The 14908-nt window shown below is 36.9% G+C and overlaps 1 protein-coding gene across 2 annotated transcripts in view; it reads right to left on the minus strand.

The window, feature by feature from the left end:
• Positions 1 to 14908, minus strand: part of COL9A1 (collagen type IX alpha 1 chain) — a 67204-nt gene that overhangs the window by 23485 nt on the left and 28811 nt on the right. For both annotated transcript variants that reach the window (XM_040553087.1, XM_040553088.1), the window contains 16 exons: positions 14521 to 14544; positions 14166 to 14219; positions 12473 to 12526; positions 10941 to 10973; positions 10783 to 10839; positions 10027 to 10080; positions 8674 to 8727; positions 6728 to 6781; positions 5287 to 5340; positions 3275 to 3328; positions 3045 to 3098; positions 2898 to 2951; positions 2611 to 2664; positions 1231 to 1275; positions 381 to 434; positions 224 to 277 (listed from right to left, as the gene is read on the minus strand). In XM_040553087.1, the coding sequence (XP_040409021.1) occupies positions 224 to 277; positions 381 to 434; positions 1231 to 1275; positions 2611 to 2664; positions 2898 to 2951; positions 3045 to 3098; positions 3275 to 3328; positions 5287 to 5340; positions 6728 to 6781; positions 8674 to 8727; positions 10027 to 10080; positions 10783 to 10839; positions 10941 to 10973; positions 12473 to 12526; positions 14166 to 14219; positions 14521 to 14544 (807 nt within the window). The remainder of the gene's footprint in view (positions 1 to 223; positions 278 to 380; positions 435 to 1230; positions 1276 to 2610; positions 2665 to 2897; positions 2952 to 3044; positions 3099 to 3274; positions 3329 to 5286; positions 5341 to 6727; positions 6782 to 8673; positions 8728 to 10026; positions 10081 to 10782; positions 10840 to 10940; positions 10974 to 12472; positions 12527 to 14165; positions 14220 to 14520; positions 14545 to 14908) is intronic.

Genomic DNA, 14908 nt, shown 5'->3' on the forward strand with positions numbered 1-14908 from the left:
TTCCATCACCAAAGCCAAAAACAGTCACAGGATTTGTGTTTCTGGATTTCTCTGCATGATGATGCACATCCACCTGGTACAGGTAGAGGTTAAAGACTTACTATTTACCTTAAGAATTAGCATTTGCACTGAATAATATTTGTACCTGATAGTTAGCTGCAACAACAGTAACTTGAGACACTGCAGTAGTAAATAGTCATTTAGAAATACGTTCAATACTTACTGGTGGTCCCCGGGGTCCTGTTGGACCTGCTTCTCCCTCTGGCCCTTGTTCACCCTGTTTTGGGAATAGGAATGATGCAACAAATTCGAAAAGCGATTCTTCACACAATGCAAAACTTTTCATTTTTCTAAGTTTTGAGTAAGATTAATGATCTTACCGGTTTACCAGAATTTCCCATCAAACCTGGTATCCCAGGGGGACCTCTATTACCCTGTTGGACAAACGATGAAAAATATCAGCCAGGCCAATGGTTTACTGTTCCATTATATAATGAGAAATAAGAAAATCAGTAAGGTCTAAAAATCAGTCTTTACTCATTTTTAACTTTGACCTTTATTTCGGTTTTAGTTCAACTTTTACCTAGTTCCTTCTGTATAATTTTTCAAAAGTCAGATTCCAGTTATTTTGTTGTGTATGTACTAACAAAGACCAAATAGACCTGATTGCTGCTCTCAGCTCACAAATGAGTAATATCACCCCATATAATTTCAGTTGAAATTCAGATCTTAGTCTTGGTCAGTCTAAAGTAATTGAAAAAGAAAAGTAGATTTTTTGGCATGACACATTCCACAGTCTCAGTCATATGATTTTTAAAAGCAAAATTGGAATCGGTGCTGCAATTTGTTGATACATAGAGACGAAAATCTCCATGATTCTGTAAGCTTATTGCAACTGTGGATATTCTTCTTCTTAAGAGATTCCTCATTTCAAACTGTTTTGAGGTACCCATGTCACATGCATCCTGTAGCAATGACTTCCACAGATTCAAAAGCACACAGCCTTTTTACATATTGTTTAGCACCTGGAATCACCACAAAAAGACCGTACAGTAAAATAATCATTAAAAAAACAGATGACCACAGCTGACGAAAGAATATATTTGATTCTTTCAGCCAAAGGCTTGTCACTTATTACAATGGAAAATTAATATAATTTCACTGAATACTTTAGAACTTGATAAGCACGAATACAGTTTTATAAGAAAGCAAATACTCAAGATGATTTACCTTTGGACCAGGAATGCCTTTCACACCTGGAGAGCCTGGTAAACCCTAAAGAAAATAGCATGTTCAGTGTTTATTTGCTGTTAAGAGGATTGGAAACAGTGTTAAATTTTCTCTTTCTCACATTAAAGTACTTCTAGTCCTTCTACTTTGTATTGAAGCACTTTTATTCAATTGGCCAAGCTTGAATTCTTCTTATAAAGTAACAGCGAGTATTATTTCTACTTTATAACTGGCAAAAATAGTGTGGAGTAGGAGGAGTCAGTGGCCACAAAAATTGAGCGCAAAATCGAGCAATGGCCACAAAATTGAGCACAGGAAGTTCCGCACCAGCATGCGAAAGAACTTCTTCATGGTGAGGGTGACAGAGCACTGGAACAGGCTGCCCAGAGAGGTTATGGAGTCTCCTTCTCTAGAGATATTCAAGGCCCGTCCGGACGCCTACTTGGGCAGCCTGCTCTAAGGAACCTGCTTTGGCAGGGGGGTTGGACCCAATGATCTTTCGAAGTCCCTTCCAACCCCTACAGTTCTGTGATTCTGTGAGTCGTGGCTTTTTGTGGCTTAGACTAGAAATAGATCCTCAGCCTCAATGTCCCGATACTGGAGGCAGAGAGTTTAACAGATAAATTTTGTATACATTTCATCCCCTCCTCACTTGTGTGCAACAGCTCATAGCAAATATGCTTTTACCAGATTTTCTTCCAAGCCTAAGAGCTTACTTCATTTTACAAATCTATTTCCAATTCTGTTTTAATGCAGCAATTACTTCCATATCATAGTTTCAAAAAAGTTTCTATTTAGCTTTTGACAACTGGCACAGCTTTCAAACATGATGAGTTAACATAAGAGGAGTACCTTCAAAAACGGCTGAAAACCTACTACTGATTCCCTATAACCACACTACAGGGGTGTACAATGGAAAACAGTTTTTCAGAAAAAAACCACACGTGTGGTACATTCCAGATGTTCTGGGCCAGCAGAATATCAAAAGAAGATGCTTGTTCTTCCAGGCTTTGCTAGACCAGCAGGTTGGCTCTTCCAGGTCACCCTGGGAACCTGTGTGCCCCTAGTCATTAACAACCAGTTCTAACTGTGGGGTCACACCACAATGTCCACAGGGTCTCAGATATGAGAAACCACGTGAGAATTCCACACTGGCCGCAGACTTCTGTAAGACTGAATTCCTCACTAGAGTATTCAAACTTGTGCAAAGCAGTTTTGCGTACATACAGCAGAATTCCCCCTTGCACTAGATTCTTCCTTGGCCTTTTGGTTAGTTTTTCACTTCAGTTACTCCAGCATCAGTGCCAAACTAGCCTATATCTGGCCTTTCTATGGTTTGAACTGAACCTAACTTTCAAAAGAAGAACACCAGATACTTACTGGCAGTCCCTGAGGCCCTGCATCACCGGGAGCACCGGGTTTTCCTGGTTCACCCTGAAAAACATTTTAACTTGTAACTTATGCAAGACAAACATAAGGGAAAACTTTAATTCTGGAACACAGAGATGAAGTACTTTTGGAACTGGAGGATGGGAAAGTTCATTTAATTATCCTAATAATGTGCATAAAGCCATGGGCAGCAGCACAATGAAAAGCCCCAAATGAGTGAACAAATCTAGGGCGTTACCAAAGCTACATAAATTAAAAGCATGCCAGCTGTGCCTTACCTTTGCTCCAGGCATTCCAGGGATACCTTCCCGGCCATCAACTCCTGGTAAGCCCTTGAAAGAAAATGTTGGAGATATTTCTCCTAAGCACTCTACTATATAAATCAGTGTAATGCCAAAGCAAATGAACAAATAACGTATACATACAGACTCTCCTTTAGGCCCAGGGAGACCATTTATTCCTCTTGTTCCTTGAGGACCCTAACAATGATAAAGTTAAGAAATGAAAATAAACACATTGAAATAACAGATGCAAAAACCATCAATCCATACTTAGTCAGATATGCATTAGTTTGTTTACTTACAGCGTATAAACATACAGTGTAATTGATACTATCAATGTTTGCAAGTAAACATGATTTGAAATTTGTGCTTACCCTTTCTCCCTTTGGACCTGCTTCTCCCAGTGGACCTCTCTGTCCTTGATCCCCCTACAAAAAAAAAAAAAAAAAAAAAAAAGATACTCAAGGTTCTTTCAGCAATAAGACCAGAGTAACCTTACTTGTATTTCTCAGATAAGACCTTTAGTAAATCAACAACAGTACAATTCATTCTACTGCATAGAATCTTTCTATGGCCTCTTTGGTCCTGTAGCTATCTGAATTCAGGGCTTAGCTGGGCTTTGGAAGCTGCACAAAGATCCCTCATCCCTTCAGTAGTGTTTACCTACAGCATCTTTTGTGTGTGAATGACTGTTTCTGAGACTGAATTTGCTTTGTGCCCTTGCTATGTACACTCAAGTCTTCATTTAGGCACAGGCTAAAAAAAACTGAGCCTACACTTGCCTTCTGCATCTACTGCCACGTAGTCTGCCTGCCATAGCACAGTGTATATAACAGCCACCTGTAACATCAGCACCTCTGGGGACAAAGGCACATGGCTGATAAGTTGGCTGCAGTATCTTTTTCAGGAGCGTCCTGAACCTGTCTCACACAAGGGCTATGAGAACCTGCAGACAATCAATGTTACCTGAAGCACTGAGGACTTGCAGTGCCCTGCACACAGAACATGCTCAGAGAATTAATAAAAATTTTTTACTATCAGAATCACAACATGGGTGAATAGCTTGCTCTGAGCTCTTCTAAACAACTGAGTACATTTCTTTTGCTCTTTTCATATTACAAAAAGAACTTGATCTAAGGAGTTGACTGTAGTGTATTTTCCTGTACTGTATTTATTAATAAAACATTTTAAATGGAAGAAAAATACTTAATTCATGCTGACATTGGATGTAATTTTAGAGTTTAGTCCTTGGTTTTAGAGTCTAGTCCCTGATTCCCACAGGATCAAAAACAGAGGGGCAGAAAAGCATACAACCGACCTGCACTACCTTCTTCCCTAGAACTGCCAAAAACACTGCTGGTTCCTCCCACATACTAGAGCATAGATTCATATGGTTACTTATGGAAAGGACAAACCAGACCCTGGTTTGATGGAATGCTTGCTGTGCAGGAAAAACTTAACGAGTTATGGGAATGCTAATTTTCTATTGCATTACAAAAAGGATCCACACTAACTTTCAGTTCATAAGGAGAGTCTGAAGAATCAGGTGCTCAAAACAAATATTGATGGATGTACAGCAACGATTTCACTAATAACAGTAATTACAACAATACCTAATATCTCTCAAATATTCTTCCCAGTAATACAAACTGAAAATGAAAGGTGGTTTGTATCAGGAGAAGGCTTAGCCTTAAGTGAACAAAACAGCATTGTAGCATGTCCCTATTACTTCCCAGCATGTGATTATGTGGACATGTGGACAGTGTATTAGGTGACAGAATAGGAAGCTTAGTATATTTTAGTCTACGTGTACATTCACACTTGGTTAAAGCAAACATCTTAAACTCATACTACATTTAAAAATGCAGTTTCTTAAAACTTCAGCTCACAGACGTGTTTTAAAAACTCAGCTAAAGCCCAGCCACCCCCTAGAAATCCAGGACTGACTAAGCAACGGTTGTTGCATTCACTTCTTTAACCCATGAATTTATTGGCTATTCCAAGCATAACTTCCAGCCAGATTGGAGTGGGGAGGGAGGGGAAGCACACAAATTACCTGTACAGGTTTTGTTCTAATGAACGAATTTTGTTCCAGAAGAAAAAGAAAAGTAGCTGAAGAATTCCAGGCCACCCTAATGCACAGTAGCACTCAGAATAAAGAGGTTACAATACCGAAAGGCTAAAAAGAGTTCAACTGCACAATATTTCCTTGGGGACAGTAAGTGATTTTGGACATGGTGTCATCGTGATGACATTTATTCACCTGTGAAGAACCAGTTTAATTGGATTAATCAGAAGCTTTTCTGATTTACAGCCACAAAGTTTCAGATTGAGCATCTAACTGGGTAAACTTGGGAAGTGTTTTGCTAACACACGGTCTACTTACAGGTGCTCCAGGAAGACCCTGGGGACCAGGCTCTCCATCAAGGCCACGAGCTCCCTGGAAAACAAGCCGATAACATAAGACTTTAAAATGAAGCACTGAGGCACTAACAATCTATACTCCCTCCTAGCTTGCTGGGAGCTGCAGTTTCTCTACAGCAGAGAGTGTGTTTTTTTGTTTTGTTTTGTTTGTTTGTTTTCATAGCACTAAGTTATAACAGAATAGTAAAAAAATGAATTTTAGTGAAGATTCTTTTAATGTATCTTGTTTTTCTGTGAAGTTACAAAAAGCATGTTATTAACCATGGAAAAATGTCATTCATCTACCAATTTGATCTCTAAAAAAAATGAGAGAGCAAGGAGGTAGACATTTTCAAGTGATTTCAGAAAATGTCTGTGCTGTCCTTAACAATACTATTTCCATCACCACATACTAGAATACCACCAAAATGTGAAAAGAACTTGTAAACTGCGGTACAGCTATTTTATCACATATGTTTCAAGCACACAGTAGAATTGCTACTCAATCATTTTTAATTGACAGGAAAAAAAAAATCAGAAGGATTTACAGAGAACAAGAAACTCTTTGTAAACAGATATAGTAAATATTTCAAATAGATAAACCAGAACAAAAATTTAAGCAAAGTAAGTCAGTAATAGTTCAGTAAACATGTCTGTGAGGTTAGAAATGATCACCAATGAGAAGATTCATAATCGGGACAAATTTGATGTTGTTTCTGAAAATAGCAGGTCACAGAATAAAGTTTCCGTGACTTCATTTCTGGAGAAGGAGACAATGACACAGTTGCTACATATTTTTCCTTCCAGACATTTTAAGCATTCAGAGTTAGTAAGATCATAAGAGCAGAAATGTAATAGTCAGTTTAGAATTAACAGTTTGATGAATAGCAGGAGAATGACCCAGCAAAGTCAAAGCCCATAGAAACATGAATCCCACTGGCAGCAATTTAAGACACCAAAGATGCAAGAGAGAGAGAGAATGGAGGTGGAACAAATTCTCAATAAAAAATCCTGACAAAAACTGGGACAAGGGAAGGAAAAGCCTTCAGCAAGATGCAAATCACAGGACTGACTACTTAATAAATGTTAGCTTTAATTAAAATGTTATAGTTTACAGCTGCTATGACTTGCTATCTTGCCAGCTACATATTTGCACACATGCCAAACCACTATAAATCCAAGGATTAGAGGGAATGGTGAGTATGTGTGAAGAGTATGTGTACTTCATTTATCAGAAAGACTATGGAGCATTTCTTCCTAAGCAAAAGTATAGTAGCTATGGAAAAACAGGTGACAGGAGAAAGAATATGCAGAAAAAAAAGGGGGGGGGGGGGGGAAGCAAAAGATTAAGTAAGGTTAAAAACATTCAAAGGTGTACATTTTTGTATCCAGTCCATTTAATGAAAGGAAAAGTTAATACTCACTTTGGTACCTTTAGGTCCCATTATACCGGTTATACCTCTGATACCTAGAATGCCCTGAAAATGAAAAATATATTCAAATCATGATTAAATCTTTTCATCAGAACTGTCCTAGTTTTCAAACAGAAGTCTTCTTATAGTCCTACTTGCTTTCTTTGTGTTTATTTTACTACTTTCTTGGTACAAAAGGAAAAATCCATCTGTTTCTTTATTTGAATATTTAATTTATATGGTAATTTGACATTTCACTAATTTAAGACTTTTAAAAAGACTAAGTAAACAATCAGGCTGAATGCTACAACCACAAATATGCTTGAACAACTGAAATTACCAAAGAGCTGAAGCACAGTTCTGCAGTCTGTGCAAGAGGAATGCATGAAGACCAGGTTTGCAAAAGAGCTGAGTTGTCTGAAGTAGGATATAGGACAGATGCAGAGAAATGCACCAGCAGACTTTATAGAACAACAGAGGTAGATAAAATTGGGCAAGATTTTCAAAAAAATAAGTGCTCAACTTATATGCCCACCAGAGACTGTATTGCATATACATAGTAGGTATGATGCATCTTGCTGCACTACAACCACTTCTCTTCAAAATACAGTCAGGTGGGAAAGTTAGTTTCAATTTTGGGAAAGGTGTTATCTTATGTAAGTCCTCTTATCCATCATGCAAAAGTGGTAGATGGTAGGTGCTGCTGCAGAGATCAGATTCCTAATTCTTTCTGTGCATCAGAACCTTACATTCTTTTATGTAAGAAACATGCAGGAAAATATATAAAGAGAACTCTGTCGACAGCCTCTCAATCTGTCTCTCTAAGGTGTGGTCTATCCTCTTTGCTATAGGGTATCTATCTGACATCACCTTCTGCATATTTCAAATCCCATATTTTAAGAGGAAACAATGTTTTAAAGCCTGTTTGTAAGGTCATCAACTGGCTAAGCAGTAAAGTGAAATGAAAGGAAAGTCATTCTCTAAATGTTTTATATCCCTGTTGAGTTATTTCAGTGATACAAGAAACTTAAACTGAGTTTGGTCCCCACAGGCCCTTCAGAAAGCAGAATAAGCATCTTAGGCAAGTGCCTTCTCTGCACCAAGGCCCCAGGGATACTTTTTTCAGCATCAGACATAAGAAGGATTACTTCATCTTTCTCTAGTCCTAATGCAGTTTTTTGTTGTCTTATGTTTATAGAGAATTCAGTTATTTAGGATTTGGATGTCATGTACATCAAGGTAAGCTCCCCCAAAACGTCACATCTAGACATCAGTGGAATTAAAGAAATAATTCCACACCTAGGAAGGAAGTATAAGAATCCATCAGAAAATAAACTATATAAATTAAATGTGTTATGCCTGAGCTCTACAACTTTTTCTCTGACTTAGAATAAACCCCTTACTTCTGTTATATATTTCCTACTGAGCTGCAGGATCCCTAGTAATAGGTCCTCATGAGGAAACAAGCTGAGAAGGTATGTGTCAGAACAAACAAGCCAGGAGAAGCACAAGAAAACGATTCCAAAATAACAGATATGATTAAAGGCTTCTTCCCTGACATGCAAAAAGGCAGAAACCTGAAAACATCTGTTCTTCCAGGGCAGACACTCCATCCCCAAGTCTTAGCAAAGTCTGAGTTTCACAGTTAAACATTTTAAACAAAAACACTAGTTTTTCAAGGCTGAAATTATGGAAAGCCAGGAAAAAAAAAAAAACAACACTATTTGCACAGTCCAAACATTACAAAATGTAGGACATGAAATACTTTTAAAAATAAGCCATGCAACAATGCTTTGTTTTGTTTTTACAAATAAGTCTATTCTCACTTATAAGCAATATGGCAGAATAAAAAGAAAGGTGTGTGGAGCTTTTATAATAACTCTTACAATAAGAAGAAATAGACAATAGACAACATAATAAAGCAAATGTGTAACACTATTTAAGAGGAAATACTTTACTGGTGGGCCTTGAGCTCCAACTTCACCAACGGGTCCTTGATCCCCTTCTTCACCCTGAGAAAGCAAAAGGAGTGTATTTGTAGCTTATCAGTACCATGGATACGCCCTCTCGTCACAGATACATTCACTAATTACTGTTCTCTGTCAACAAGCCCTGATTGAAGAAAATCCAGATGAAGACTAGTTACTCAGAATATAGACAGATACTAGTTCAGGTTCACATTCTATTTGACTACTAGCCAAAGATATAATTTCAAATAAACCCCAGTATAAAGAAAAGTAATGATATTTTCCTCTTTATCTTTGTTCATTTTCTTCCTTGATGTTAATCTCTTTAGGTTTCCTTGTTCTATTAGATTAAAGTATAAAGGAGGGATACTCATAAATGTTAAAGAAGGGATACTCATAAATGTAAAAGGACCAGATATGCCAGTAATTCTGCATCACAATACCACTTTGTGTTTCAAAATTTTTCGGAAATTAAAATGGTAAAATGCCTTATCAACTGGTTAACCCCCAGGCTGATTACATGATAACTTCTCTCATACAATAATAATGCACAGTAGCACAACACTATGAACTGCCAATTCAATTTACATAAAGGGATTTTGGAGCATAAGACAACTGTCCAACATCAAGGGAAAAAATAAATTAGCATTCTTTTCAATATAGTAAGGAATAGAGAGCCATGTTGTTTTGTGTCCTTTGTTGTGTTTTTTTTTTTAATGTTCTCCAATTTTTTTTTCAACCTGCATTGAAACATGCACCAATGCAACCCAAAATTTCTCAAATTTTCATACCAGCTTTTCAATATTAAACAAGGTTAATCCAAATGAAACACCTTAAGAGAGTTCATATTTCAGTCTTCAAGCTGAATCAGACTTGGCCTCTTTATTACAGTTAGAATTTTTCTTTGTGTCTGATCTTACACTGTGTCCTTTCCCTCTCAAACATGTTTTGCCCTGTCATTCTTCCTGTCCCTGTTATGACTAAGTTGTGCCACAGAACAACTTATTTGGTAAATCCACAGAATTCTTCTGCATCTAAATGTTCAGAAGGTTTCCAATTAATAAACTTGACTTCAAGTTCCGTAATAATTGATTTTGAGGATCAAAACAAAAAGCAAGAGCAGTATGGCAGCACTGACTTTTGTGTCATAACAAATACAAATTACAGGTGTAATAGAGATGTGCCTTTGGTTACTCTGCAGTATTATGAGATGTAATCTCTCTTCATGCATGCTTTTAAAACAGATAATAGTTCTAACAAAATCCAATGCTCTTTTTGAAAAGGCTAAACTAGTTAGACTGTAAAAAGCAGAAGCAGCTTTTCCTTTCATATATATTTTATTACCTTATAACCTTGTTTTCCTGGTTCACCAGATTCTCCTTTTGAGCCTTTCTGTCCCTAAAATAAGTGTAGAAACCAAAATAAATAAATAGAGTTGATTCCAAAATAAAATACAGAGTTCTGCAAACCAGACATATGCTCCTCAGAACAATCTTGCTCTTCCCTCCACAATCCCCATTCACCAATGCTTCATCATCCACCCATTTAATACCATATATTAAGCACCATCTTCAAACAAACCAGTTCCTGGATCTAACAAGACTATATGTCTAGACAGATTAGCATTTCTTTTTAGGTTATCACATAACAATCTCCTCAGGCCAACAGTACTCCCAGAAACCAGTGAGGAATACATTAAAAAAAAATCTTAGATAAAATAAGAGTGTTCCTTTCAATTTAGTATGTTATAAGTTACATGATGAGAAAAAAAAAAGAAGGAAAAAGGACTAAGGACTTGGTGGAATATTTGGACTCTCTGGAGTGATCACACTTCAAATGCTCTGAAAAGTGAATGAAGAAGTCCTTCAGATACTCTAATCCTTTCAGGAAATATAAATTTTACTCTGCAGATTACAAGAGCTGTAAGAGATTTCAACAGGAGGTTGTTTTGGCAGTAAAGGGTAGAAAAAACTCTAAGCACACATACTGAAGCAATGTTTTTTGAAACTAGCAAATTACCCTTCTTTTAAGCCAGCTAGTACCCTCCCTAGTGCTTTGAGAAGGTATGTCTGTAAGGAATGTTTGAACAGATTCTCTTACCTTCATTCCCATTAAGCCAGCATGTCCTGGGCGGCCAGGTGGACAAGCGTTAGGACACTGGAAAAGCACCCACATAATTAGTACCACATAGCTTGGATAAGGTTGCCTTAAGATGGTTAAAAAAAAACAACAAAAAAAAAAGAGTGGACAAATCTTACCAGTGGGTCACCATCTTGCAGGCCAATTGTTCCCTAAATTAAATTAATCAAAATTAGTAAAAAGAAAAATGACCACACCTGACCCATCAGTCAATAAAGTCATCAGGCAAACCAGAAAATACTACTATCTGAAGCTTGAATGAGAATCATAATCAGCCAAAAGATCTCTGATATGAGGAGCACCTAGATTGTAGGTTTTTATTGTAGGATTCTAGCTATGTACAAAATCCTGTCCTCTAAGTTAGATCAAATTTCTGGGGGAAAAAAAATTAATCTTTTTATTTTTTTCTTAAGCTACATAAAATATATTAAACCATATTTTGATTTTCAGTATTTAGGGAAGTATTCCTAGGTTAAGTCAGTTATCCAAACACTGTAGATTTTAAACGTTTCCAACAATTTCTGCGGTCAGGATAGCTTTTCTTTTTCCAGCTTACTACCATTCAAGAAAAAAAAAAAAAAAAAAAAAAAAAAAAACAGCTTTACAGTGAAAATAATCTTCCTACTACACACGTACCAGTAGATGAGTGAATGTCTCTCAGTTATATTGCAATAAACTGGAGATCTCTGTACAACCAGATGGACTCCGTGGGGGGAAAGCCATTCCTCATATTAAATCTAACAACTGATGGAAGTGAACAGGAGTGCTTATGAGGCACAACAGGGAGAAATACAACTTCACAGCAGCTGCTTGATTCTCTGAAGCCCAGTGGGACAGAACATTAGTTCAGACAGAAGCAGGGGTGCTTAAGTAACGAACTGCTCTCCTTTTATACAAAAGAACTTTAAAAAAAAATAAAAAAGCTGAGGGTATAGTAGGGTCCATAACGTCCTTAACTAGAGTAAGATTGTGGCACTTTAGAAACCTAGAGGACAAAGTTGTCAAGGAATAGAAGAGACATACACCATTACCGAGGGCTCCTTTTTACCTGTTGCCTAAATACTCTTCTCCACTTAATCATTCACATTTTCTACAATGTCTCTTGCAACTCTCTGGTAACTTTTATGAACAAAAGAAACATGACTTGGATAAAGTCTATGGATATGGGGTCTGTCCAACAGAGGAAGAGTACAGCTTTTAAAGAGACATTAGTATGACTCAAACACATTTCCCAGTGTTTGTATTTCACAGCACACAGCCTACAATGTGCTTGCCAGATGCTCAGGTTTTCTCTCTCAGGGCAGGTAAATAGCCACAACACGAAAGCGTAACAAACATCCCTTCTCTCAAGAGGCTTGGAGAGGACAACCACTCTCCTAGGGAGGTAAAGCACCAGTGTAGCTTTCTCATATCCCTTGCAAGTAACAGGCAAGAGACAAAATAAGTAGCACCTGGGGGCATGTATTTCTCAAGCTCTTGAGCCAAACATAGTTCTTTTCTCCTCCTTGCAGAGAATAGTCTACCTCTACTGAGTTGAGGTAGACCATCCTGTAGTTGGTATTGCATCGTAGAACTTAAGGAGAAGTTTTGTTCAAGCAGCAGCAATAGTATATAATTCAGACATTAGCACATATTAAAGACAATCACTTACTCGAGGGCCTGGTGGACCTGGTGGTCCTGGTGGCCCCCTTTTTCCTGGATCTCCCTAAAAAAAAAAATAATAATAATAAAAAAAAATAATTATGTTGATTCATAGTGATAATGACAACCAGTAGTTACATATTCATACCAAATAACAGAGAGAGATGAAGTAGCTACAGAAGGACAGGCTACGTAGCCAACCGAAACCTAAACCCATAACCCAGCTCCCATAGCAGAATGGAAATTTTATTTTTTTTGCTAGTAGAATTGGACCCATGTTGTACAATAGGAGCCAAAAATAAAATAACTTTCAACTGTTTTAGAAATCTGAAGTATCTGACCACAAGATCATCTACTCATACCTTTCTCTCATAACAGCTGGTTAAGATCTGAATTAAAAACACATAGTAACTGACAAAAGTGCCTAAAGCAAAAAGCAAAAAAAAAAAAAACCACACATTTTCAGAGTCCAAGATGAATTTGCAAAGTTAGAATCTTCTCCCATTCAAGAAATTTTGACATCTAACACTTTCAGAAGTAAAGACAAAACACAGAAGCTCTGCTAATTATTTTTTCTGATTGCCTTTAATTAAAAAAAAATAAATCTAATCTTCTGACTGAGACCACCTTTTAACTTAATACTGTCGTTTCTGTATTGTTTAATATGTTATTAAATCAAAAATGAAACAAGAAAATTAACGTAGAAAAATATTCACTGATTCTCACCATGCCTGAGTTATAGAGCCATAGGCTAAAAACACTAAAAAGGAGTATTTATTTTCCACATAATGTATAATTACTTTGCGGGACTCATTATCACTCATTATCTGTTGTGGAGGCCCTGGATACAAATAGATTCAAAAAGGGACTGAACAAATTAATGGGGTATAGGCTCATATATAGCTTTTGAACAAAGCAGTACAGATGCAATTTCTGCTACAGGCAGTCTCGGAACTGCCAACTACCAGACTGTGGGGCAGTGTGACAAAACAAAAATTAAAATTAAAAAAAAGACAAATTGGCTTTTTTTTATATGAATGAATGCAACACAGAGAGAGGTTTGCATTGAAAAGTAGGCTTCATTAAACAAAATTTTACAGCTATTTCAGATTTCAATTATAAAATTAACAATTGGTTTAAATTTTAGTTTCAGTGGTAAAACATGGAGTCAAAATATAACACCGTGCTGAAGCTAAGTGTACAGTTCAGCATTAAGATCAGCAGATGGAGTCACACTCAATAATGAGACTAAGAAGGAATACTGTAGCTCCGTGTTCACTGCCATGCAAATGGAAAACAGAAATAGCACAGGATGGGTTACTGTAATGTACATGTGAGAAGACTACATGTAAAGCTACAGCTCTACATGTAATAATAATGTTTACATGTCCTAGATTTATGGCAGGTTTGCTTTTTGATTTTAGCTTGCTTTCAATAGGAGGAACATTATATGAAACATTTAATTCAACTCTAATCGTTGTCCCTAACTTTATGCTATTAATCACTCTATTTCTGATGAGCTTCACCAAACAGAATCTTTCCTCTACCAGTGATCACTGCAGAGACAAAAAAAAAAAAAAAATTTCAAGTGCTGTTATAACCCAAGCCATGTTTAGATGGCACAGTACTTACCCACACTTTCTGTAAGTACATTCTAGCAATTGAACAAACCTACAACTTTTAGCAAACACAGAAATACTTACAGGTGGGCCAGAACGGCCTACTTCACCAGGAAGTCCTGCTGCACCAACTGGACCCTGTAACAACCAAGTTCAGGAGTAATTTTAGATCACACAATGCCTATATAACAAGCATTCAAGGAGAGAGAACATAGCATTTTCTCAAACAACAAATTATGCCTTCAGACACCAGTGTTATTGTCCGATCTACCACAGACCTAAGCAACCTCATCAACAGCTGAAGACAGAACACATAATAGACATAGAACATCAGGATTAAAAGTCTTTTTTTCATTGAATTACTTTTAATTAAACTGTATAACAGATATAAACAGATGTATTAAACAGTATCTTTATGAATTGTAAAGATGATACTTACAGGTGGCCCGAGAAGCCCCTTGCCCTGTGAAATATGAAAAAAAGTCAGAAATGTGGAGAGGGTTTCACACCTAACTGAGCTCTTTACCAAGAATAAAGTAATTGGGATAAAAATGCACAAATGCCCTGATGTTTGATTCTGTATTAGAAAACTTGTTTAACCAATGTTAGACATCAACTTATTATCAGGTAATCAATATCAGAAGAAAAATTAAATTACCGATTAAGCTACCTTGAAGTAGCATTTCTTTGCACATATTTATAAGCCTAAACTTAAACAAAGGAATGAAGATATTAAAGCCTTTGGGTTTAACTAATAATCAAGCACCAAGATAAACACATCTACAGATACATTCTGGGGAAGAAAGTGTGACAGAAGCAGAAAGGCA

This window comes from Cygnus olor, chromosome 3 (genome assembly GCF_009769625.2).
Source record: "Cygnus olor isolate bCygOlo1 chromosome 3, bCygOlo1.pri.v2, whole genome shotgun sequence".
In the NCBI taxonomy this organism is placed as follows: Eukaryota; Metazoa; Chordata; class Aves; order Anseriformes; family Anatidae; genus Cygnus; species Cygnus olor.